A 26428-nucleotide genomic window follows, 5' to 3' on the forward strand; every position below is an offset into this window, starting at 1 on the left:
ATTATCTGCATGATGTAACAGTTATAAATACTTCTTAGGGTGTTAACTTTATGGGAGCAAATGAGGTACTGGAAAATGGTTAGAAAGTTCACCAAAACCTTACAAACTCACATGTCCTCAACTGTAATGTCCTTGAGGATCTGGCAGTAGTCCACATTCCATACAGCCTGATCGTCCCAAACCTTGGAGGCAAGAAGAATCGCTCCCAAAACAATTCTTTTCCAGTTAGTGGGACAAATGTCGATCTCAGCATAAGTTAAAAGCCTTTCTAAGTAAACCTGCAAAAGTAGAGCACTGGTCTTTGATTTTAGTTCAGTTTAAGTGCTGTGATAAGAACTGTTATGAATGACAGATTTCTTCTGTTTTTGACCAGAAAGTAAGTGCCTTTTATTTATGTTTTGCAGAGACTTTGCTCAGTCAACCAAAGCAAGAGGCCAGATCACAGTTATAGATCAGATACCTCTGCTGCCTACTCTGCCCATGCAAATTTCCAGCCCAGTTTTGGTCACAGGAATGACTGGACATCTCAGCAAAGGGCACCATGAAGAGAGGCACTGTTATCACCTCCCCACTCATAACAGGCAGCATACATAGGCCTGGGTGTAGATTAAAGTTGTTCAATAAATACCTGAGTGCCAGCCAGGTGCAATGGATCATACCTAGCTGGTAGTCAGATAGTTAATTTTACAGGTATGTCATGCTTGAATATGTAAAATCCAAGTAATACTGAGCACATTTTTATCTTCTTTTCACAGTAACTAACCCTTCTGTGGCACGAGCTGGGGGAAGTGCTGGTCAAGAGAGCCTCCCAGTGGCTGCTGTGCAGAGCAGCATGACAAGCGCAGGCCTCTGGGGCTGAGGAACATTCCCCATATTCCGTGCCTTTTTAAGGTGCCCATGTGTACAAAAGGATGGTCCTTCTCATAGCCCCTGTATTTCACATCTCCATTATCACTTCATGAAAACTCATTTTCGACTCTCATATAACCTGAAACTTAGTCCATTATGTTGGTTTTAAGGCCATAAAAGCTGCCAGTTTCTGTATCCCTGGGACTTCTCTAAACCTGCCAAGCAGTTTGTGAAATAATCTCATGAATTATTTTACATATATCAACATCTATCCTACAAAGATTTGGGCAAAGTTAACAGTTGAGTAAAGATTACAGAGGTAAGCTGTGATGTGTCGTTACCCCAAAGGGTGCTCTGCAGAAAAGTATGTATATATGCTATTTAAAAATGAAATTTTTTTTCCATTTGTCTTGATACAAAGAGTTTAAACAGTTTAGTTGGCTGAAGGTTACCGGACTGACAGCTCACATCTGGCACTGTTTTCCACACTCAACTGTGTTTTCAAAAACAATTGGCTACTGAAAATCACATGTTCTTAGTGAGCCTCTGCTCCTGTTCCCCCAAACTCTGCACTCTCAAGCATCCTAAGGACTAATGTCCCTCACAGGGTTCCACTCTCCATAGGAGTTATTAGAGAGCAGGGAAATCACATTGGCAATCCAACTTCCTGTCACCTTTGCTGGCAAGTTTGTCCCGTGCTGACACCCACTGACACCACTTGCCCTCCAGTGTCAGTGCAAGAGTTTTCCCCACTAAAGCGAACTCTTCAGTCAGTCAGTTGATCCCATCCCACTTCTGCAGAACACTGTTCCCACAATTACCTCTTTCTGAAGACTTTCTCCCTCTCTGTGAGAGATTTTCCCCAAGATGAATGTGTTTCCTCTGTTCCCATGCCACTCCTCACAACTCCCAAGATGCTTCCGCTCGTTTGCTCACAACATCATGCCCTGGCGCCAGCTTCTCATCTCCCATCTCTCCTTAACCCACCCCACTTGCCCACTGCTGCTGTCACTCTCCTGAGACTCCTCTTGGCAAGGCTCCCACCCCTACCCCCGTGCCCTCACACTTGCAAACCAGAGCTCTTCATCCCAACATGCCACTCCCCAAGTTTGCCCTAACAATGAAAATGGCATTGCCATTCACCTAGGTGCTGGGACCAAATACCTACATGAGTTACCCTCCTCCGACCTGTGAGCAAGTCCTTCACTGGGAGTCTGCCTGATTTTGATCCTGAGCCACCATTTGTCACTGCTCAGTTTTATCACTGTAGCTGTTTCCTTAACCCTCTTCTCTGCCTCCACTCTGACTCCCAAATATGGTCTGCGCTCCCCAAGGCAGTCAGCATAACTTCTTAAATTAAGAACACTTCACTCCCCTGGCTCAAGAGCTACCAAAAGTTACCCATCAAACTAGAATAAAAATTTAGCTTCTGCCTGTGGCCTGCAAGCCACAAGGCCCTGTGAGCTATGCAGTCCCTCAGTCTGACCACACCGGCTGTCTTGCTGTTTGTTCCTTGTACACACACAAAACACGTTCCTGTCTCAGGGTCTTGGCACTCATCTCACTGCCTGTAATGCCGGAGCTCCTTACCTTCCTCCCTTCGGTCAGGTCACCATTCAAATGCTGCCGCTCTAGAGAGGCTCTTCCTGATCATTCTACCTAAAATAGTAAGCCCCTCCAATCACTGTATCCCTTTACCCTGCTTTATCTGCTTGGTATTTCCCACCACCTGAAATATTTGTGTACATGAAAAAAATACTTAATGTCTTCCTCACTAGAACATAAGTTCATAAAGGCAAGGACTTTGTTCAACCTGTCCTCTCCTCCACGCCCCCACTTAGCAACTTCTTGGCAGCCTTATCACTGTGACCACAGCCTCTCTTACCTTGCCTTGGTTTTCTTCCTCTTTCCACCCTAGCCACTCTTCTGGGAACTTGTCCCTTAAATGCCAATAGTCCTTACAGATCTATATTCTGTCCACTTCCATTCTACACACTTTCTTTGCATGTGAACAGCTATTCTTACTCTTCATTCCTTACTTCTAGCCCAGATTCGTGCTCTAGTCCCATATACCCAAAAAACTAGACAGTGCCACTCTGCTGTCTCACTGGCACATCAAGCTTCACCTGTCTACAATGACCTTCCATTCTTCTAATCCAGCTCTCTCTCCTGCATCACCTCTCTCTCCACATATGAAGTACCACTCTTGCTTCTCTCCAGCATGTGCTAAGCATTCCCAATGATTTACAGCTCCATGAAAAGGCCTGTGTCTGATCCAGTGCCCACTGGGGGTTTCTATTCAAGTGCACAGCAGAAGTCTCCTCTCCTTAACTCTAACAGATGCTAAAGGAGTAGGTACTGACCTAAGTATTCTTTCCCTACAGGCCATGCACTTGACTTTACTCTAGGTTAGCTGTGGGGAGGAATAAAACAATCCCATCAACTTGAATAGGATTATTATTCAAAATGATGAAGTCTTACCACAGGAATTCTGCATGGATGACGCAAAGGTCGGGACACAGCTATAGCTTAGCAGGCTAACTAGCAAAGCCTTTGTCCAAGTCCTACTGGTACCATATTCCTAGGCAACTTCCTGAGCAAGCACAAGAGGTCAGCAGTGATGGATTAACACCCATCATCCAAGGAACAAAGAATTTAGGGCAGTAGTTCTCAATCACAACACACATCAGAATAGCCTGGGGAATACAGCCTGGGACTCGGCTTAGAATTACACTGCACTCAGTCTCTGCCTGTGAACCAGACAGTTTTGTTACTGCTCCCTGTCTCATCCCCCTAGCATGCCGCACGTGTGTGTGTGTGTGTGTGTGTGTGTGTCCCCTAGCATGCCGCACGTGTGTGTGTGTGTGTGTGTGTGTGTGTGTGTGTGTGTGTGTGTCCCCGCACCCGGACAATGAGGTGGGTGTTGGGGGAGAATCCAGAAATCTCTCCTGCTGCCTTTTATAGCAATTGTTTTGTGATGAGAAAAGCAATGGTAACATTTTAAGCCATGAGGATTATTAAATTCAAATGCATGTATTTACTTTCCTTACGTTTCTCTTAAAGTTCTGATGATAATTTCATTCATTTGATTTCTAAATATGCTTTATAAGTAAGATTTATCTTACCAAAGTTACTATTGCACATTCAGCTGTTAGCTGTGCGGCACTGAAAAGAGTACGGACAAATCTGTAAATAAATTTGTGTTCAGGATCATGCTTAAAGTACTCTTCTGGAACCTTTTCCCGCTGAAAGAAGAAAAGATGCAACATAAGTATCCACTGAAGAAAAGTTTTTAAGTACTCTTAAGACAGCAGTTTTCACATTTGTGCCCATGTGTCCCTTAAAATAGTTTTATTTGGGTGACACATCTTTTAGTCTTTTAAATATAAACACTAGGATCTTAAAATACCATAATGATTCAATACTCATCACCATTCATTAGAAATTGGCACTGGGGGCCGGGTGCAGTGGCTCACGCCTGTAATCCTAGCACTCTGGGAGGCCGAGGCGGGAGGATCACTCAAGCTCAGGAGTTCGAGACCAGCCTGAGCAAGAGCGAGACCCCCATCTCTACTAAAAATAGAAAGAAATTAGCTTGACAACTAAAAATATATAGAAAAAATTAGCCAGGCATGGTGGTGCATGCCTGTAGTCCCAGCTACTCGGAAGGCTGAGGCAGGAGGATTGCTTGAGTCCAGGAGTATGAGGTTGCTGTGAGCTAGGCTGATGCCATGGCACTCACTCTAGCCCGGGCAACAGAGTGAGACTCTGTCTCAAAAAAAAAAAAAAAAGAAAAGAAAAGAAATTGGCACTGGGTACAACCAAATGCTCAGAGAACCTTTATTTTCCTTTTCACTTACCCCTAATAGACTCTAACAAAATGTAAACTATTTTTATGCTCAAAAGTCTTGATCATGTCATACTTCTCTGCAATAAAGTTTGAAAAAACAAGATTTAGTTTCCTGTAACCATAAGGCTTAGCTTGCACCGTCCAATACAATGGTTACTAGACACATGTGTCTAGTGAACACTCAAAAGTAGCTATTACATGCCTAAGGAAGTGAGATTTTACATTTTTTGCCATTTTAATTGATAAATTGTTTTCTAATTTTCTTCAGAGAGCATGCATATGTCAGCACTATTGATAAATATTTATACAGGGTGTCCCAAGTGTCTCCATACAAAGGAAAAATTCTGTAATGAATATTTTGTAAATGAAGGTACAATTTCCCATTTTCCCTATGTATGGTGACCTTTGGGACACCCTGTATTATTCAACGCTATTGAAAATTATGTTTTAAAAAGATACATTTTCTGTTATTTGTATAGTATATTTACTCACCTTAGCTCACTAATTAACAAGACTGCAAATCAGTTCTTAGCATATCCTTATTACAATACCCCTTTTATAAGATGATTATATGTAACATGAGGTGGCAAAGAAGACTTAAGGAAGATGATTTTGACTTCAGCATGAAATAAACACAACTCTATGAGAAAAATACCTCAAAAAAAGCAACACTTACTGTGAGTGGATGTGACCTCTCATCAAAAATATCCAGTGATCTATTTGCATCTCTATAAAATAAGAACATGCATTTAAAAAATTAATTCAGGAATTGTCAATTATCTTAGTAAAATATCTGCTGGGAGTGGGGGAACAGGGAGTAGAGGGAGATTCCTAACCTTCAAACAAGGCAAACAGTTTTTCAAATTGTCCTCCTGGGTTCTGGCCTTCAGAGGGTTCCTGACCTCTTTTTACTCAGCATATCAAGTCCTGTACTCTGAAGTTTTCTACAATGACCAGCCAGAGAATTGCCTTCTCTGACTTCACATTGGAATACCAAGAACATTTTACAAAGCAGTAGTGTTGAGCAATAAAGTCTTTAGAACTTTAATGAATGTGAATATGAGATTCAGATTTCCCAGGTTTTTCCCTTGCTTTAGTTCTCTATATTCTTATGTATTTCTTGTTTCTTTAAGCAGTTTGAGTTAAACTCTTAGTTGCCTTTTTATTTTAAAAAAGACCAGTCTTTGATGAACTCTAAAGTGGAAAGTTCACATAAAGCAATTCTGCATACTTTAGTGTGCTTGTGTTAAGGAAAAGCACTTAATTTAACTGTGAACCAAATAATCCACTTTTTTTCATGGAGTACCATCTTTATTTGAAAGTACAACTGACTATCATTCTCAAAAATGAATGAAGTGAGCCTGTTACTTCGAGGAAAATAACAAGTATTTGTTGCCAATGATAAAATTCAAGCTTTAAGTTAAAAAGCAGGACTTTGCAAAACTTATACCTTCTATTGTGAGCCTGACTACTTCTCAATACTTACAGACTTTTTTCTTTTAATAAGATCGATCAGTGGTGGTACTAACAAACGCACTTGTGGAGTTTTGGTGTAGTAGTAAAGAATATCTACAATTATCTAAAAGCTTTAAAAAGACACCTTTTCCCAACTAGATATTTGCATAGGGCTAGGTTGTCATCTTACTGCTTCTTCAAAACAAATTCCAAAGACAGAGATGAGAATCCAGCTGCCTCCTATTAAGCCAGACATTAGAGATTTGCAAAAATTCAAATAAATGACACACTTTTTACTCAACATTTGTTGCAGAAAAAAGTTTTGTTTTTTTTTTTTGTGAAAAAAATATTATTTATGTTAAAAGCATGGTTCTCAGTCAGGGGTGAGTTTGTCCTCCAGGACATACTTTCTGTTGTCACAACCTGGGGCGGGTGCTGCTACTGGCCTCCAGTGGGTAGAGGCCATGGATGCTGCTAAACATCCTACAATGCACAGGACAGACCCCACAACAAAGAATTAATTATCTTGCTCAAAATATCAAGAGTGCCAAGGATGAGAAACCTAAACTAAAAATATTTATTTTTTTAATTCTCAGTTTTAATTTCTAATACAGTAAATACCAATATAATCAACATGAACAAATACTCTTTGGGATCCTCAATAATTTAGGAGTTAAAAGAGTCTTAAGTACCAAAAAACCCAAAAATGATTTGCTTCAATACTATAATAAGCACTCTACAACTTATGTCTACAGTTATGATTTAATACTAAACTTGATATCATGCAAAGTAATTAGCTGAAATAACAAGATAGGTTTTAAAAGAGCTCACCTGTTCTTTATGTGGTAATATATTGCCAAGGTCACACTGTGGAAGGAAAAAAAATATTTTTAACAACTGATTTTATCATTTGTTAGGTCTGAAGACATTTTTAAAAGGGTGTAGGTGGGAGCCTTCCCGGGGGCCCTGAAATCCTCCAGTTCTGAGCAGTACTACGTGGGCACTTTCCCCTTGTTTTAATTCTTTGGCTTTTAGCAAAAATAGGACAACCAAAATGCTATGCAATATGCTGTTAGAAGACACGTTTTTGTTGATTATTATATTATTTGCTCTTTTACCCATAGAACTTTTCATCCTGTGCAAGTTATATCTATTTGTGCACATGCTTAAATTTCAGTCATACAGTAATTTTGTTTTAAGTTGTTAGGCTCTGCATTTTATTTAGTTCACTATCCCCTATCCTCCTCCTTTTCATTATTTCCCTAAAAGTAAATAATGAACGTGCTTTATACCAAATGAAATCACTTAAAAATCACTTTTGCATAATTATAAAATTTATTAGTAAATATAAGTGCACACAAAATCAATGACAGGGTGTAGCTATCTTGAAATAAGCAGGGCTAACAAAGCAGCATACTACTACACAGTATAATATTCATAACAGCTATTTCCCAATTAGTTTAAATGAAAGATTAATGAACAGATACACCTCAGACATGCTGTTAATATAATCCTAAATTATCCCCAGATGTTGTATATTAGGAAACAAGGGGTTCTCTTAGATAAGTTATATGCTTCCATTTGCCCTCAGTGTCTAAAATGAGGCTCAAAATCATTGAGGGAAGGCAAATCTGAATTTTAAAAGTAGGTCTATATATTAGCACTTTTTTAAAAGCCTGTAACATTATTAGCATCAAAGATGGATACTTCTATAGTGCTTCAAACAGTTTTGTCTCCAAATTGATTTTAAAATCAAATAATTTGAAGTTATAAGCTGGAAGGACCACCAAACCTTACATGATATTTAACCCAACAACCTATTTTACAGGTAAGGGAATCAAGGCTTAAAACTGACCTGCCCAAGGTCCCACCAATAGAAGCAGTTCATTCTCCTGCACTCAAATTAAGCAGTTCCCAAACTCTCCTGCACACTGCAATCACCTAAGGAACTTTAAACACTGCCAGACTTCCAACTTGAGACATTCTGGTTTAACTGGCATTGGGTATGACTTAGGCATCTGGACTGTTTTTTAAGTTACCAGGTGATTTCAATGTACAGCAAAGTTTGGGAATGACTGAGTTAGGGTTAAGATCAGAATCACCTGGGATGCTTTTGTCCATGTAATTATGCCTCACATCCTTCTCCATTTTCCTAAAAGGCTGTGAATGCTTAGAGATGAAGGGAAGGTGGAGGTGGGAATATGCATGTGTTTGTAGACATATATTTTGTAAAAAGTTGCATAAGTGATTCTGACATGGCTCACTCACCCCACTGAGAACATGCACTATTACCCCATGATAAACATTTTTCAAAATCTTTCCTAAAAGCCAATTTGCCCTATTAATTTGCTCAATAAACCTTTATTTCACCAATAGTATACATATGATCATTTCTAAAACTTAATGAGAGCAAATTAAAACTTACTGTTCTTCCAAAAGCAGACTTCTAAAAATCAGACTAAGGTGAGTAGGGGGGACGAGAAGCATGAAGTCTACTTTTTTTAAGCAAGATTAATCTTTAAAACTACTTTGTATTACTATGTGGAAACATCAGAATCTTTCGAATTCAAAAGCAAGGTACTCTAGCCAAAGTAGAGTTCTTTTTTAATTCATGGATTTAGGGCCTTGGCTGAATACAAACATTTAGTGATTACTTAATAGGTGCCAAAGACCATGACTTTAGACAGAATTGGGGTCCAGTTTTTGCTGAAACACAATTTGATCTCAACTACTGTTATAACTGAGACAGGAAAGTGACATTATTATGTGTCAGTTTTTAATTAAAAGGAGAAGTTACTGACAATTAGCTAAAAAAGCCAGTACATTAGAAACAGTACTAAAGTTTACAAGCAAGTTATGTTTTTAGACTGAAAAAATTAGGGATAAGGACATTAATATACTAAAGTAGCATTTCTCAAACTATGTTCTGAATATCAACACTCATCAAGGAGATGTTAATAATGTTCCCTGGACAACGCAATGGAGCTGGTTTGTTGTTGTTGTTGCTTTTTAAATAAACTTAAAAGGTTCATCTTAGGGTGTTCTGAAAGTGCACCTCCTACTGTGGACTATGAGGTGCTAATGTGCAATGAGGAATATTTAAATGCAGATACACTATGGTGCCAGTAGAGGACAAGCTGATCCTTCTTCCAAGAGTAGTTTCCAAAGTAGTACACATTTTCTTAGGCCTATAACTCATAAAGAACTAATTTTTTCCAGAAGCATCCAATAAAAAGCACCTCTCCTTCTCATTATGTTCCCCACTGTCTTAACATAAATGCATTAAATAAAGAGCTATACTTTTTCTGGGATTGCTTATTTGCTAACTGGCTTTCCCTTCCACCATGCAGTCTAAGATTAAAGTAGAAATTGAAAAGTCATACTTAGGTCCTTGAAATCAATATATAGTTGACACCAATTTCTTAAAATTGATCACTGAAAAGGACAATCAAATGGCTGAAATGACTGAGGATGGCTGGGATGCCTTTAGCATAAGGGAGTCTGTCACTCAGCTCTTGGCAGCCTAGTTGTACTCACCATTTTACTGTGGTTCTAAGATTAGGCTGGCTGACTGTGCTGTCATCTAGAAATATTGTTGAGCATGAGCTATACTTTTTAGTAAGCTGCCCTGGAGATACCTGAAGGGGAAGGGAAATAGAAGAAAATGTCACAGTAAGTTCAACCTATAAAGGTGTGTTTTTTTCCCCTTGGTTAAAATGTCAAATGATAAAGCATTAAGATATTTCTTACACTTCATGAACTGCGAGTGTGGTATAGTGTGTGGCTCTATGGGAAACCCACTGAAGGCTCTTAATGTCCACAGATGATGTCTGAGGAATGGGTTATAAAATACTGCCCTTGATATGACATCTATAATCTAATCTGGCAAGTATCTATTATGAATTCCCTTTACAAACAATTTTAAAAGTTTGAAGTAAGAGTTCAGTGGTTTTTTTTCCTTAAGCAATAAAAAGTAGTTGAGATTTTCTATTCATTTACTATAATAAAATGCAATGCCTTAAATAACATTGGCATGAGAGTATTTTATTGCAGTACATGAAAGCCTAGTATTGAATTTATTAATTTACTAACACTAAATATATTAGTTCAGGAGACAGTATGATGAAACAAATGTTTTAAAGACAGAGGTTCTGTGTGCCAGGGCTACTAGATCACCAAGTGAGGAGGCTGTAGGTCTCTCTGGGCTTGTTTCTTTATGTGGAAGGTAAAACGAGTATCGCTTTAGGACTCTCTCACAGCCAAAGAACAGATGACAAAAACAACTTTGGGAATTTAACTTTCACTTCATGTTTAAATAAGACTGCCATCATATTACTCAAATGAGAACCTCAGAGAATACTTTCCATTCATTTCAAAACTTCATTAATTTTATTCTATAAATTATTTGGCAAACATCATGGCACTGTCCTGCCTCACTCTTGCTGCTCTCTGCCTGGAATGCCTTTTTCTTTGTCCCAGCAACCTTGAGCCCATCTACCTTGCGGGATACCTTTGCCAGCAGCCACACCATAAAACTCTTCCCTTTTTCTACACTCCTCATCGCTCCATCTAATTCACCACTTGTTACATGATAATAATTAGCTTGCAGGGTGTCCCCCTCATAAAAAAGTAAGCTTCTCCAGGGAAGGTGGGACTCTTACACCTCCTACCTCCTGCTGCTCAGGCACAGAATTTGGGACAAATTAGGGAGTTCAACAAGTGTTTGACAAATTATTATTTAAAATCAGTTACAATTTGGAAGGTAGATCTTACTACAGACACAAATTAGTGAGAATTTATCTGCAGTGGTATCAGAAAAGTGACAATGAATTTTTTGAGTCCTCTAAAGAGTAAACTGTCTTTAAAACACTTTAGAAGTATCCATTTATTTGCAGAGTAAAACAAATACTAAAACAGCCTAAACTATGTTAAGACAGTTCTCTTCCTTAAAAATAAGTCCAATAACCAAATCCCAGTCACTGAATAGTTGAAAGTAACAGCAGCATTCTTTAAAACCACACAAGAACAACAATTTTAATGCTTTAAGAAAAAAAAAAAAACTAATTCAGATGAGCCTTCATTTCTCCTATTAATATGATAGTTTGCAACATGTTGTCACATTCTCCCATTAGTATCCCCCACAAATACATGTGACAGTGCAGGGAGACCATCTAATTTGTTGCTTTTAAAAGTACACAGCATTTAAAACTTGCCAGTAGCCAATAATCAGAAATAACCACACCATCTAACACCATTTTGTTTCAGATGTTTCTACTGCAACATTACTTATTCCTTACTAACAAAAAGTTCCAGATATTATATTTTTGAAAAGTGTTACTATTTGGAGGACCAAATTCTCCTTCAAGAAATGTTTTAACTTTATCTAAACTCTTATGTGTTTCTTAAGCTATTCAGTTAAAGTGTATACTTTACATCAACTCTGTGTTAATGTGTATTCTTTTATAATCTCAAAAAACAAATACACCATGAAAAGTGAAAATTGACTCATTCAAATACTTTCATTCAAAGTAGAAGAAGGTTATCTTTTAAGGTCACTACTGTTAGTGGGTAATATGGCATATACTATACCACAACAACAACAACAAAAAACCTCTATAGGAGAATAAAAAGAACAGAGAGGAAATGTCCCAAAATACAGACTAGCTGATAGAGCTTTAGGTGATATTTTCTTCCATTTTCCTCTATTTAAAATTTTCTGTCATGCATGTATATTGGATTGTCTTTGAAAATATTACAACTAAAACATTTAAAAATTTGAATTAGGCCTGGCGCGGTGGCTCACGCCTGTAATCCTAGCACTCTGAGAGGCTGAGGCGGGTGGATCGCTCGAGGTCAGGAGTTCGAGACCAGCCTGAGTAACAGCGAGACCCCATCTCTACTAAAAATAGAAAGAAATAATCTGGCCAACTAAAATATATATAGAAAAAATTAGCCGGGCATGGTGGCACATGCCTGTAGTCCCAGCTACTCGGGAGGCTGAGGCAGTAGGATCGCTTAAGCCCAGGAGTTTGAGGTTGCTGTGAGCTGGGCTGATGCCACTGCACTCACTCTAGCCCGGGCAACAAAGCAACACTCTGTCTCAAAAAAAAAAAAAAAAAAAAATTCTTGGCCAGGCTTGGTGGCTCATGACTGAAATCCTAGCACTCTGGGAGGCCGAGGCGGGAGGATCGCTTGAGGTCAGGAATTCGAAACCAGCCTGAGCAATAGCGAGACCCCGTCTCTACTACAAATAGAAAAAATTAGCCAGTCAACTAAAAATAGAAATAAAACATTAGCCGGGTGTGGTGGCTCGCACCTGTAGTCCCAGCTACTCGGGAGGCTGAGGCAGAAGGATCGCTTGAGCCCAGGAGTTTGAGGTTGCTGTGAGCTAGGCTGACGCCACAACACTCACTCTAGCCCGGGCAACAAAGCGAGACTCTGCCTCAAAAAAAAAAAAAATCTTAAAACACTCTCAAAAAGAAAAATTTCAATAGAAGGGTTAGAGCATAAAGTCAAAGAATGTCCAGGAAGTAGAACAAAAAGACAAACTGGAAAATAGGAGGTGGAAAAATTAAAGATCAATGCAAAAATACTGGTCTAAGAGGCCCAACATCTGAATAAGAATATCAGAAAACGAAGGAACAGAGAAAACATAAATAAGCAAGAAAACTCTCTAGAGGAGATGGTCTGCAGACTTCAGTGGCCCCAGTAAATGAAAAGGTCCACACCAAGCAGTATTATTAAATTTCAGAATCCCAGGGATAGAAAAGGTATTAAAAAGCTTCCAGGCTGGGCGCGGTGGCTCACGCCTGTAAAATCCTAGCACTCTGGGAGGCCGAGGTGGGTGGATCGCTCGAGGTCAGGAGTTCGAGACCAGCCTGAGCAAGAGCGAGACCCCGTCTCTACTAAAAATAAAAAGGAATGATCTGGCCAACTAAAAATATATATAGAAAAAATTAGCCAGGCATGGTGGCACATGCCTGTAGTCTCAGCTACTTGGGAGGCTGAGGCAGTAGGATCGCTTAAGCCCAGGAGTCTGAGGTTGCTGTGAGCTAGGCTGACGCCAGGGCACTCACTCCAACCTGGGCAACAGAGTGAGACTCTGTCTCAAAAAAAAAAAAAAAAAAGCTTCCAGAGAAGAGATGGGGGAAAAATGAGTAAAACCAGTTACATATTATGTATCACACAATGGCAACAGATTCAAGAACAACATTATAATGAGAACACAATAGAGAAATGGCTTCAGAACCATGAAATTTAGTTTCAATCTAGAATTTTATACTCTATCAAATAGGAGGGGTTTTCAGACAGGCTAGATCTCTAAAAATGTCTATGTGCCCTTTCCCAGGAAAATGTGCTCCAGTAAAACTAGGGAGTATAATAAAACAGAAGGAAACACAGAATCTAGGATGTAGGGGATCCAACACAAGAGCAGTTATTTGAGATCTCAGATGACTTCAAAGAGATATCCTACAAAAACAGGTACAAAGCAGGCCCAGGGGAAAACAGCACAAAGCAGGCCTAGGGGAAAACCAGTCTACACTGGAGTAGGATGACAAAAGGCTGAGGGAAGTTGTCTTCAAGAGAATAATGGAACAGATGTGTTTTAGTAGATGGAAAATATTTTTGATAGGCATGTGACAAATGTTACAACATTTGGGGAGAAAAATAGCTGTTAGAAAACAGGCAAATGAATATTGTCAGGAAATTAACTCCACACACACACAAAAATGAAGGATGTGAAAGCAGGGAGACCAGCCACAACTACTTATCGCATTTGGCTGTGTGAGCTATTGTTGGGCTAGGAAAAGGGGGAAAAGTACTCAAATTTCAAAAATATTTAACAGAAACAATGAAGGGTGTACAGGAAGAGGCACTCTCAAAAAACTATATGACTCAAGGAATAATATTTCATAGTCATAATAATGTAAATATTAATTACTGAGTTAATTAAAAATGTGATACATGTCAATGAAATGGAAGGAGGGAAACAGGGTCACAGTAGAGTGAGGAAGCTCAGCTTCTACCTACTATGACAGCAAGTCAATGGATAGTGCTAAAGATTGACTTAGCTGTTATCATTGTTACTTTGATTAAAAAAAGATTATAATCGCCAGGTGCAAACATTTTTTAAAATAAGATTAAAGAATGAAGGCAAAAATATTTAAGGCAGAACCTTATACCACAATCAGGTTATCAAAATTTAGCTTAAATGTCAGAGACCCTTAAAAAGTGGGCACTACTCAGCCAAAGACTTTCCTATATAAATTGGATACTCAGGAAAATAGAAGAGATTTAGCAAATCCACAAAAAGAGGTCCATGCTGACAGTACTGGGTCCCCATTATATTTTTAAGAAATTGTGACAGACATACTTTTAATTCAAACTATTAACATCTTAACTTTGCAACTGTTTACTTACATGGTTTAAATGGTTGCTCTTCCTCTTTTCTCGCACTAAGAATAAAAAAAATTAACTGATCAATTCTAATATAAATATAATAGAAAAAGAGTAGTTGCTAATTATTTGATGAATTACCAATATACAAAATGAGATAAAATTCCATTCTATTTTTTTAAATAATTTCCAACAAAATTTATAATTTAAATCATCTGGCAAGATGAATCTCATAAAGTAAAATCTAAAAACTTAGTTTTACTTTTTGATCTAATGGATATCCTATTACACACAAATGAAAGACTCTTCATGTACAAGAGAAAAGGGCAAAACAAATTAGGCCAGATGAGAAATTCACCTAATAAAAAAGTTTACCTGTTGCATATTTAAACCACTACCCAGTAGTATTTCCTAATTCTACATTTACACACAGCTTACTTTAATTACCCGTATCTAACAGCTGACAGCTCTAAAAACCAGTTTCTAGCCAGGCACCAATCCCTAGATACACCTGAATCCCCGAAAGCATCCTGGACTACTTATTGGTAATCTACTAATATATTACTGAAAAAATACATGAGTCTTTACATAACTGGAAAATAACCTATCCTAATTTTTAAAATGAGTGTGCTAATCTAATTGAACATAGTAACTACAGCACACAAAATAACTTTGTTCTAACAAAGTCCAAAAGAGTAAATTATCCAAGAGGAACTTGGGCTGCACTTTGTTCCCCACATTGCCGCCTCCTTGATACTGGATAGCACTGTAGGCACACATTCCTTCCCACTGAAGAAAGAGAGGCATAGGATAGCTTTTATTTTCCTGCTTCCACACATCTATGTGTGAGAAGCCCATGGCTCTGGGAGAAACTGAGAAATACAGCAATCCCAACCAGAAATGACTGGCTCAAGACAAGCAAAGTACACACAAACTATGAAAGTGAAGGTTAGACACCCCCATTTCTTCATTTCTGAAGGATAGCCCAAAAAACAAAACAAAACAAAAATAACCTCCCATTTTTTATCGTGCTGCATTACTTCAAATATTATTATAAAACCCTTACTTCTTATATTCTTGCTATTGATAGCAACTGAAAAACTTGGTTGTGTATGGCTTTTTAGCAAATAGACTGGGATTTAACATAACATTAAGGAAAATAAGGAGTGCAGAAAAATCCTACAGGTCTGATTCTCATCCTAAAACAAGCATGACATAGAAACTTCACACTAGTTTCACTTGCTGAGGCTAAGCTTCTGGGAAACACCACAGGGCATGTTTACATTTACATTACATTAGGATGAAAAGGTTCTGAACTGCTTAAAAGTTCCGAGAGTAGAATACATTTGGATGTGACAGGCTCATTTGGTTGGATCACTGGTTAAAGAAGGCCAAAATCACAGTTTCAATACCCACATGTGAACAACTGATATTTTTTATTTGTTCACATCAAAACCTAACTGCAGCATAAATCCTATCACTCATCTTTCAAATGTGCTCTTTGGAGCAGGGGAAAAAGGGCAAAGTAGTATGAAGAAATAGGGATAAATCGAAGACTAAATCATGTGACCAACTGTGTTGATAAAGAAGTGGCAAAGTGTGTAAACAGAACATCTACATGTTCTCACTAAAAGAGTGACAACTGGCCGGGCGCGGTGGCTCACGCCTGTAATCCTAGCACTCTGGGAGGCCGAGGCGGGTGGATCGCTCGAGGTCAGGAGTTCAAGACCAGCCTGAGTGAGACCCTGTCTCCACTAAAAATAGAAAGAAATTAACTGGCCAACTAAAAATATATATAGAAAAAAATTAGCCGGGCATGGTGGCACATGCCTGTAGTCCCAGCTACGCAGGAGGCTGAGGCAGTAGGATCGCTTAAGCCCAGGAGTTTGAGGTTGCTGTGAGCTAGGCTGACGCCACGGTACTCACTCTAGCCAGGGCAACAAAGTGACACTCTGTCTCAAAAAAAATAAAAAATAAAAAATAAAAGAGTGACAACTAAAGGAAAGTATACCACATATTAAAATAAGACAAGTGAATATATAAAAAACTGAAAAACTGAAACTAATGAGTTCTTCTAAATACTTTCTATAACACATCCTGTAAGACAGAAACAGTTCTCACTCTTTTCCTTGGAGGAAAAAAAAATAGTCTTACCATCCGTTTGAGATTTGCTCAGGAAAATTGTGCTTGCCCTTGGATGGTCTGAAGGATTCGATTCCAAAGCTAAATCTGTAGAAGAAGAGAAAAAAGATGTGATAATTTAGGTGAGTAGAAAATTTTTTAAGTAGCTACATATTGACAGGCTCAGTGGCTCATGCCTGTAATCCCAGCACTTTGGGAGACTGAAGTGGGAGGATATAGTTTGAGCCCAGCAATTCAGGGAGGGCTGCAGTGACCTTATGACTGAGCCACTGAAATCCAGCCTGAGTGACAGAGCAAGACCCTGTCTCAAAAAAAAGAAAAAAAAAAAGCTACACATCAATTTTAATCACTTTTAACAGTCTCAGAGAAATTTGTTAGTAATAAATATGAAGGAAATATTAATATAAAAGCAACAATATAAAAATTCCACTGGGGAATGCAAAATCATTAATCTCTCCATACATGCAGACTAAAACCAGGCTATGTCTGCGACTTCTTTCTGTAACTTGAGCCTAAATAATCTGATGTAACTTTTAGATGAATCATATACATGCCTTCCCCTCCTTCTACTTATCAAATAGAAACACAATCACCCTCTTCTACGCTGACATTACTAGCACATTTCAGGAACAGTCTCAAGCAGCAAGTGATGCTGTGGCCAATTACTGTCAGACACCAGCTCAATAAATCAAATATGCTAATACAAAGGGGTTGTTTTTGGCAAGCATTCTTTAGACAATCAAATGGCTAATTCCAACTCCATTCAACAAGTGAACTCATTTAGTTAGCTCTGGTTTATTTGGGGGCTATTCACCACGGCAGAGTTAAGAGGACTGCATAAAAAGTTCAATGTTCTAATCTGTAAGAACATTTCCATGATGGAAAGTGAATTTTAACTTTTGCCCTCAATTTCCAAAGCTAAACTCTCACATCTTCCAACAGCATGATTAATGTGGGGCTTCATCAAAATTATCTTTTGAAGCAGGTCATAGGGCTGCTTCTAAAGCCTTTTGGTCCTATCTATGTCAAGGCAGGTCTGCCTGCAGTCTACCTTGCACCTAAGTGGAATAATCTCCTATTCAGGCAAGACTACAAAACAGATTCTTGAATTTTCATAAAACAAACTTTGCCATCATATGGGATAATAAAAGTTGTCATGAAGAGAAAAAATAAAAACCTATGACATTCCTCAGCAATGTCAATCTCAACCTACTTATATTAACCAATCTTGTAAGAAACTGGGCCAAGATCCACACAGGTAATGGTTAAGGCAATATTTGCCAAACCTCTTATTAATAATTGTTATTTTTTAGAAAGGGGTTTACTGGTCAAATCATAATACACTATACCTCTGGCTCTTACAGAATCAATATTAAAAAACTTATCAGTCTAGCAGTGAATACTGTCTAACTCAGCATTTCACAAATTTATCTACCTAGAAACCTTTGGTTCCCTCCAAGTAATATGGTTTAAATCTTGCATGAACACACACAATTTGGGACTTCCTGGTTTAACAAGAATTTGAATCATTCATTTTAATGGTACTGCCAAATCACTAGAAACTTACACAGCTAAACCAGTTGGTTTGTTCTCCATAGAAATTGCTCCACTGATGTGAAGTTTATTAAACTGCTTTTGGAGAAAACTTTTCTCATGTAAAAGACTCACACAAAAATTATTTTAAAGGTTTTTCCCCCCACATCTTTAAAAATATGAGACAATGTTTGCTATTTAGAAAAATAAAATAATTTGTGCAAAGTGACAGAGATTTTCACAGCTGTCTCTAACCTAAAACTTCTGAAAGAATTCATGACTACTTCCTACCAAAAAGAAAGCAAATGTACTACCATCAAATCTAAAAAATGAGAAGAAATGATTGCAGAAGCCATATTAGGTACCTATGTTATAATAAAGTTTAATTAAGAATTTTCAATGGCAGTCCAGGAAAATTAAGTACCAGAATCAAAGAGGAGCAGGTTTACAGACACACACAACCCCAAAACCAATGTATTTAACTATGTAGTTAAATACAAAGATCAAGAAAGGCTATGATAAAAGAAATGACACCACATAGGGAAAAAAGCAAAATTAGCCCAAGTGACAAGCTGGCACTCTCCCTACCCTGAGGTTTTAGGGTGGGCACCTGACCCAGGACAGGCCAATCATTCACAGCTCTCTTGGGACATTCCAAAAACCAGAAGAGAAAGGCAGAGCTGTACTCTAGGGTGCTAGCTAGTCAGGAGCTGCCAGTGGCCACACAAACATGCACGTACAGAGATTTAGAGATATGTCCACAAAATAAAAACATATCAATTACCAGTATCTTATAGGTGAATACCTTCAAAAATTATTTTTAAACCCCCCCAACTAGGAGAAATATTTTTGATCTCATAATTGGGAATTATGATTAAAATTATATTTTAAGACCCACTAGTTTTGTATCATCAATTTAAATTGCAACTTAATTTGAAAGCATGACAGGATGATGGAGGGAAAGTATGACTTAAAAAAAAATTAAACTCAAATCTTAATGTAAACATCCCTCAGAGGAAGAAATCTGTAAGACACCATGACATTGAATACCGCTTTTCCTTTAAGATTTTATTAGTTGTAAGATCCATTTCAATTGCACAGATGTTAAAAACATAAAAATATATGCAACTTAGAATAAATGAAATGCATTAATAAAAACCAAAAGTGTTGAAATTATGCAATTGTAAACTGTCAAGAAATGATTTTCCTTGTCAAAACATTAAAGGGAGAGGGCAGTGACAGAAGCTAACGAACAGAAGCAGCATATTTCAAAGAAAGATTGATTTCAACATATTGATTTCTTTTTTTTTTTTTTTGAGACAGAGTCTCGCTTTGTTGCCCGGGCTAGAGTGAGTGCCGTGGCATCAGCCTAGCTCACAGCAACCTCAAACTCCTGGGCTTAAGCGATCCTACTGCCTCAGCCTCCCGAGTAGCTGGGACTACAGGCATGCGCCACCATGCCCGGCTAATTTTTTCTATATAGATTTTTTAGCTGTCCAAATCATTTCTTTCTATTTTTGGTAGAGACGGGGTCTCACTCTTGCTCAGGCTGGTCTCGAACTCCTGACCGCGAGCGATCCACCCGCCTCGGCCTCCCAGAGTGCTAGGATTACAGGCGTGAGCCACCGCGCCCGGCCAACATATTGATTTCAATATAACCCAATTAAATAGAAGATGTCGGCAGTTTCTGGGCCAACTGCTAGGCATCCATTTATTTAAAGACTTCCTGCATTTACTGACCTGCTCTCTCATCCCTATACTGCACATTGTATTAGATTTATGTCCCATAACACAAACATTTTAAGCCTCTCAATGCCAATGTAAAGTCTGATGATTTTGTCTAAGTCCACACTTTCTTACCTGGTGGCCTTGAACTGGCTGGCCTCTCCGGAAGGCACACAGCCACAGCAGTGCTCACTGGTGCCTTGTTCCTGCTTTCCTAGCCTCTGACAATTAACGCTGGCTTCCAAAACACTTCTCTACCTGCCTCTATGTCGGTTCTCAGTCTTGCTGTAACTGTTTTATCCTCAATCTATGCTTTATTGACTGTGACTGAGCTGTGACATTTCATATACTGTAGTATACATTTCTCCTATATTTCTTAATAGCACTTTTAACTCCATTTCTTAGACTTTTAAGAACATTTCTGGGTTATAAGTACCTCCATTTCACTTATTATCCAATGTTACTGTTTTAACCCTAAAGGTTAATTACTTTTAATACACTAAAAAAAGGTGAGGGAAAAAGGTAGTATCCAAACAAGCCCATATTAAGTCAGTCTGTAAATTTCTGTTCCTATATACCATATATCTGGAATTTACATTCTTGATCTACCAAGCCTTATTTTTTAAAACCGTAGAAACTCAGAGCCTGTCTTTTCATATGTAAAACAGGTATAATTCCTACACTACCTAACTCAAAACGTCGTGAGGATCAAATGAAATTCAAGAGCAATCTATGTACTACATAATGCACAATAAATTACAAAACTTTCACTAATTCAAAAGCAAAAAGTAAACATTTAGCATTCATTGGTAAACCTGTACCAACATAATATCTTGGGCAAATATGCACTTTGGCTACCCACTGAAGTTAAGAGGAAAACTGTCACACAAGATCAGAAATTCTTCCTTGTGTTTTTTTTTAAATAAACAAATACTATTTCCTCTCCATTTCACGTAGATTACTGTATGTTCTCCCCCTTGCTTTTTTCATGTAACATATCCTGCAGATCACTCCACAGCAGTAAAGAGAGATCTCATTCTTTTTTACAGCTCCATAGTTCTCCTTTGTGTGGATGTACCAGTTTATTTTATCAGTCCCTTACTAGACATTTACGTTATTTTCAATATTTTGCTGTTGAAATAATGCAGGTCAGGCGCAATGGCTCATGCCCATAATCCCAGCACTTTGGGAGGCCAAAGTGGGAGGATCGCTTGAGGCCGAGAGTTTGAGAGCAGCCTGGACAACATAGCAAGACCCCATTTCTACAAAAAGTTTTTTTTTTTTTTTTTTTAATTAACCAGGAGCGATTGCCTGTAGTCCTAGTAACTTGGGAGCCTGAGGTGGGAGGATCACTTGAGCCCAGGCATTGGAGGCTGCAGTGAGCTACAACTGAGCCACTACACTCCAGCCTGGGTGGACAGAGCAAGATACTATCTCAAAAAAAGGGGTGGGGGGGAGAAAGAAAAGAATGCAACAAAGGCTTTGTGCATATGTTTTTTCATATTTGTGAGATATACCTACAGGATAAATCCCTCAAAGTAGGATTTCTGGATTAAATGCATTTGCAATGTTATAAGAGTCTGCCAAATTCCCCTTCATGGAGTCAACTATTTTGCAATTCCACCAGCAATATATGAATGTAGCTTTCTTCACAGCCACACCAAAGAATGTATTGTCAAGTTTTTGGATTTTCTCCCAATAGGAGGGAAACTGCAGAACAGTTTCATTTGCCTTTCTCTTATGTGTGAAGATATGTTTAAGGATCATCTGCCTTTCTTTTTCTGTGACTTGTCTATTCATAACTTTATCTACTTGTAGATTCACTTAATTTCTTAAAGTCAGCCTTATTATTTTTCTGTTCACTGTTGGCTCTCGCCTGAACTATTCCACAGCCCCCTAGCTGGTCTCCCTGCTTCCACCCTTGCTTGCATTACAGTGTGTTCTCACACAGCAACCAGTTTGATCTTTTTCTTAAAGAATTAACATTATTCCCAGGCTATAATCTTCCAATGGTTTCCCATCACAACTTAAGTCTATATTCTTTGTCAAGGCCCACGATGCACACAAAGCCTTAGTCCACCATATTCCTCTTGGCATCCCTTTCACTCTGCTGCAGCCACCCTTGTGTCTTTTGAGGCTCTCCCAAGGAGCTATCCCTCTGCATGAAAGCTTCTGCGCCCCCTCAGTCCCTATCCTCACATGGCTACCCCTCACTTTTAGAACTGCTCACAAGTCACATAAGGAGAGCAGTTATATTACACACACGCCCCTGTAAAACTGCCCTCCTCTCCAATCCATTACCCTATTCTACTCTCTTTCCAGCACTACCTCTCTCTCACTACCTGCCATTCTTGATTATTCACGTATTATCTACCCCAGCTCCCTCTAGAATGTGAGGATCAGAGTTAGGTTGGGGGCCTTGTCTTGTATACCACTGTTTGCCCTGTATCTGGAACACTGCCTGGTCACTCAAAGGTGCTCAAGAAACATCTATTTTAGTATACCCCAAACTAGCTAAGTTTCTCCCAGTTTTTTCACATCTCCTAAGATTTCTTCTAATGCTGTTTCTTGATTTGTCTGTCATCTAAGGCCAGCATCAGACCTCTTAAAGTGGTAGCCATTCAGAATTGAAGACACAGGATAGGCTACCAAGAACCACAAAAACCTAAAGAGGAATACTAATGTCCGGTGAAAAGTCAATGGTAACTTTAATTTAGCATTAGAACATTTAATACTAAAATATCTTAACTACAAAATGACTCATCCCATGGATTTAATTACATAAGATAAAATATGCCACCTGAGTTCTGTAGAGAGGTACAACACATCGAAATGTTTTTATATGTCCCCAGAATCAAGCATTAAGGGACAGTGTATGATTTTACTATAAAAGATGTCCAATCATAAGTGTAGGTAAATAAATGATGCTCTAACCATTCGATGGTACACTAAGCACTTCTTAAGAGGCATGAGATAAAGCAGTGCGCACTGGCATAGAAAGAAATCCTGGAATGCTCTCTAGGTGTCAAACCACTGTTTCAGGAACTTATGTCATTATTTCACTGCTTTAAGTAAGTTAACAAAGCAGCACACATAATATCCATTTTTATAAAATGAACAAAATGTTATATTCATATGCATACAAAAGGTTCAGGAAGAATCAATACCAAAATATTAATAAAAGTTAGCTCTGGGTATTCTGAATCTAATGAATGACTTTTCTGTATTTTCTAAATCTTTTACATTTAAAACATTGATACTGTTATTAAAAAAGAGTAAAAGAGGGCCGGGCGCGGTGGCTCACGCCTGTAATCCTAGCACTCTGGGAGGCCGAGGTGGGTGGATCGCTCGAGGTCAGGAGTTTGAGACCAGCCTGAGCAAGAGTGAGACCCCATCTCTACTAAAAATAGAAAGAAATTATCTGGCCACCTAAAATATATATGGAAAAAATTAGCCGGTCATGGTGGCGCATGCCTGTAGTCCCAGCTACTCGGGAGGCTGAGGCAGTAGGATCGCTTAAGCCCAGGAGTCTGAGGTTGCTGTGAGCTAGGCTGACGCCACGGCACTCACTCTAGCCAGGGCAACAAAGTGACATTCTGTCTCAAAAAAAAAAAAAAAAGAGCAGAAGAAAAAAAAAGATTTAAAATAGCTACTAGAAAGAGGAAAGATCTGTTGCTCAGAAGTTTTTCCACATCATATGGTGAATTCTTTCCCTGTCCTCACCGTTCATGGGAGGAGGAGGAAGGGGTCACTTGAAAGAGCGCCTTTAGCCAGCAAATTAGCAAAGCTCCTAAAGTCAGAATATAAAACGCTGTGTGAAAAGTTGATGACTATAATAAAATTGAGAAAGATCTTAGTATCCGATTTTGTGTTACTGATACTACCATCAGTTGTATTAGATACACTGTTCAATATAGGCAGGGTGGTAGAAAATACTTTTTAGTCTACCTGAAATCTTTACTAGGTTCTTAGGAACATCTCTTTGAAATGGCTTGGAAAAATCATGTTCTTCTGAAATGTTTCAGAGAACAAAGCAGAGCATCATTTATGTTTGATTTTGTCTAAGTAACCAAAATAATTCAATTCTTCATTGTAGAAAAGCTAAGATGTTTTACATCTAAGCAGGAATTTCTCAGTTTCCAGGGAAACTGATATAAAATTGTCTGAAGCAGAGATATTAAAAGCAAACTTTCAATGTGTCTATACTTTATATTTGGTGTTCTAAGTTTCTATGGAAACTTCAGGATAATAGGCAATGCTAAAATTGAGGTTTCTCATTACTGAATGTCACAAAATTAAATTTTAAGAGACCAATTGAAATGAATATTTAACTGTCATGCTAACAAAACACGAAATGGTAAATTCTGTGCTCAGAAACTATTTTTTCAACTTTTCTGATTTAACACTCACTTCTTACCATTGTCCTATGCTTACTGTCTGGTATCTGACTTGCCCTCTTATTAGTTTCTACTAATATTCCTCTGCCCAGGATATTCTTGGCTTAGATTCAGAGTTACCAGAACAAACTCTTTAAAATTTATTAACCCATTTATTTGCCTGGCAAATTCAGGCCATTTTTTTTACCTGTACTTTTATTCTTATCCATTGAAATAAATGTACTGACATAAGATGGGAGCCAGACAAGGTGGCCTGGGCCTGTAGTCCCAGCTACTCAGCAGGCTGAGGTGGAAGCTTGATCTCAGGCCAGGAGGACCAGGCCAGCCTGGGCAACAGTGTGACACCTGCCCCTCCCCCTCCTTAAAAAAAAAAAAGATGAAGAAGCAAATGTTGCCTCTGAGTTGTGTAAAATAAACTTTGAATGGAGCTAATCAAGATGGGAGTTAGTTCTAAGAGATAGATCTACTTTATGGGTAAAATATAAGATGCATTCCTCAGTTTTTAAAGTTTTTTAAGAACTGAATTAGGCACAATTCAGCCTAATTCACCCACCTCCATGTCAGTTAAGAGGTTTTAGTACCTTAGTTCCGTTCAGTAGCTATCTTACATAGTCATTTCTGATCTCTAAGTCTTCGTTTCTTCATCAGCAATATAGAGAGAATATACACACGCCTTATTTGAACTTAGAAGGGACAACTGAGATGTACATGAAAATGTGTTGTAAATCCTAAAGAATGATATAAAGAACCCATTTTGGGCTCTTGTCCAACACTACCCATCAACTGGTTTGCAAAATCACTCAGAAGCTTACCTTACACCACCAAGCGGAGAAGTTTTCACAAGTACTTACATGCTTTGTGTATAAAGGTACAATCAATTCACATATTTGTTCATTCTTTTACAATTTTTGAACATTCTGAAAAGTGAATACAGTACTTCCCAGTTACAAAGGCATATCCATCATGAGGCTTAATTACTCTAACTTTTAAATAAATTAAGAGCCCAACCAAAGTTTAAATAGAAGAGCTGTAAGACATTTCCTCTATAGTAATGAAACCACTGGCATTTAAATGAAACCAATGAGACAAATGCTCTTAAACATCTTTAAAAATGATACAATGTTTTCTACTTCAAAAGACTTAGTTTTTATTCAAAAACCACCTTGCTACCCTGAACTATTTTTAGCTAGATTCATCCCTTTCCAAAATTCTAGAGATTAAAAAAAAAAAAAAATGTCTCCTCCCTTCTCCCCCTTCCCATTCCTCCTCCCTGCCCCCGCAGTGGTTTAGAGTCTAAAGAACTTTTACCTCAACACTCTTATCTTTAAACAGGATCAGGATTGGGGGGGGGGGGGCGAGAGGGGCGGGAGCCATAGAAACTTACGGTCTTGGGCAGGAGGGTCTGGCATTTTAACTCCCTAAACTGTTTCATCTCTTTTGAACTATTGACCATGAACCACCCTTACATCTCCTTTAAAGGAGGTAGATGAAGTCTGTTAAGTCACCAGAGTGGGGCTGAAAATATATCTGTGTCAAAGTAGGAATTTTAAAGTAGTCAGAACTCCGCGTGTAAACTACTTTGGGTTGAAAGAAATGCTGCAGCCCTGGCATTAACATTTCACAACTTTCAGATATTTTACGCAACCCTTCCCAGTTTTTTGTGTGTTCAAATTATAGTTGGAAGGAATAAAGCAGCTTCGACCAAGGTGAGATAAAACAGACTATTAAGAATACCACATAAACTCTCCTATGGCAACCTCTATTTTGAATTTAAATAAGAAATCTTCAAATTTTTGAGTCTGAATTGCCCAAGTATCAGCTATCTTAACGAGTGGGAGGAAGGAAACAACCAGGCCCCTACCTGGCTCCTTCACTTAGGTACCATCTGGAGGGGTGAGGACAGAAAATGGGATGGGGACTCCGAAGTTGGGGTGTTTGAGTTTTCATTAAGACAAGGGAGAGAATATATCAAAAAAAGTCTTTATCAAGTCCCAGGGGACGATAAATAGAGCTACAAACAAGAAGGGCCGTGGACCGGAGGGTCCCATGCCAGTTTGGGAGAATGGGGAGGGGGACAAGA

The 26428-nt window shown here is 38.5% G+C and overlaps 1 protein-coding gene across 2 annotated transcripts in view; it reads right to left on the bottom strand.

Moving 5' to 3' along the window:
* Positions 1 to 26428, bottom strand: part of CCNYL1 (cyclin Y like 1) — a 32947-nt gene that overhangs the window by 5817 nt on the left and 702 nt on the right. Inside the window, exons 2-8 of one of the 2 annotated variants that reach the window (XM_045560230.1) lie at positions 16706 to 16780; positions 14576 to 14610; positions 9692 to 9792; positions 6986 to 7021; positions 5376 to 5427; positions 3975 to 4094; positions 112 to 278 (exon numbers count right to left, since the gene is read on the bottom strand). In XM_045560230.1, coding sequence (XP_045416186.1) covers positions 112 to 278; positions 3975 to 4094; positions 5376 to 5427; positions 6986 to 7021; positions 9692 to 9792; positions 14576 to 14610; positions 16706 to 16780 — 586 coding nt within the window. The remainder of the gene's footprint in view (positions 1 to 111; positions 279 to 3974; positions 4095 to 5375; positions 5428 to 6985; positions 7022 to 9691; positions 9793 to 14575; positions 14611 to 16705; positions 16781 to 26428) is intronic. The other variant, XM_045560231.1, reaches the window with a different exon arrangement.

The sequence above is a fragment of the Lemur catta genome, chromosome 8 (genome assembly GCF_020740605.2).
Source record: "Lemur catta isolate mLemCat1 chromosome 8, mLemCat1.pri, whole genome shotgun sequence".
Lineage (NCBI taxonomy): Eukaryota > Metazoa > Chordata > Mammalia > Primates > Lemuridae > Lemur > Lemur catta.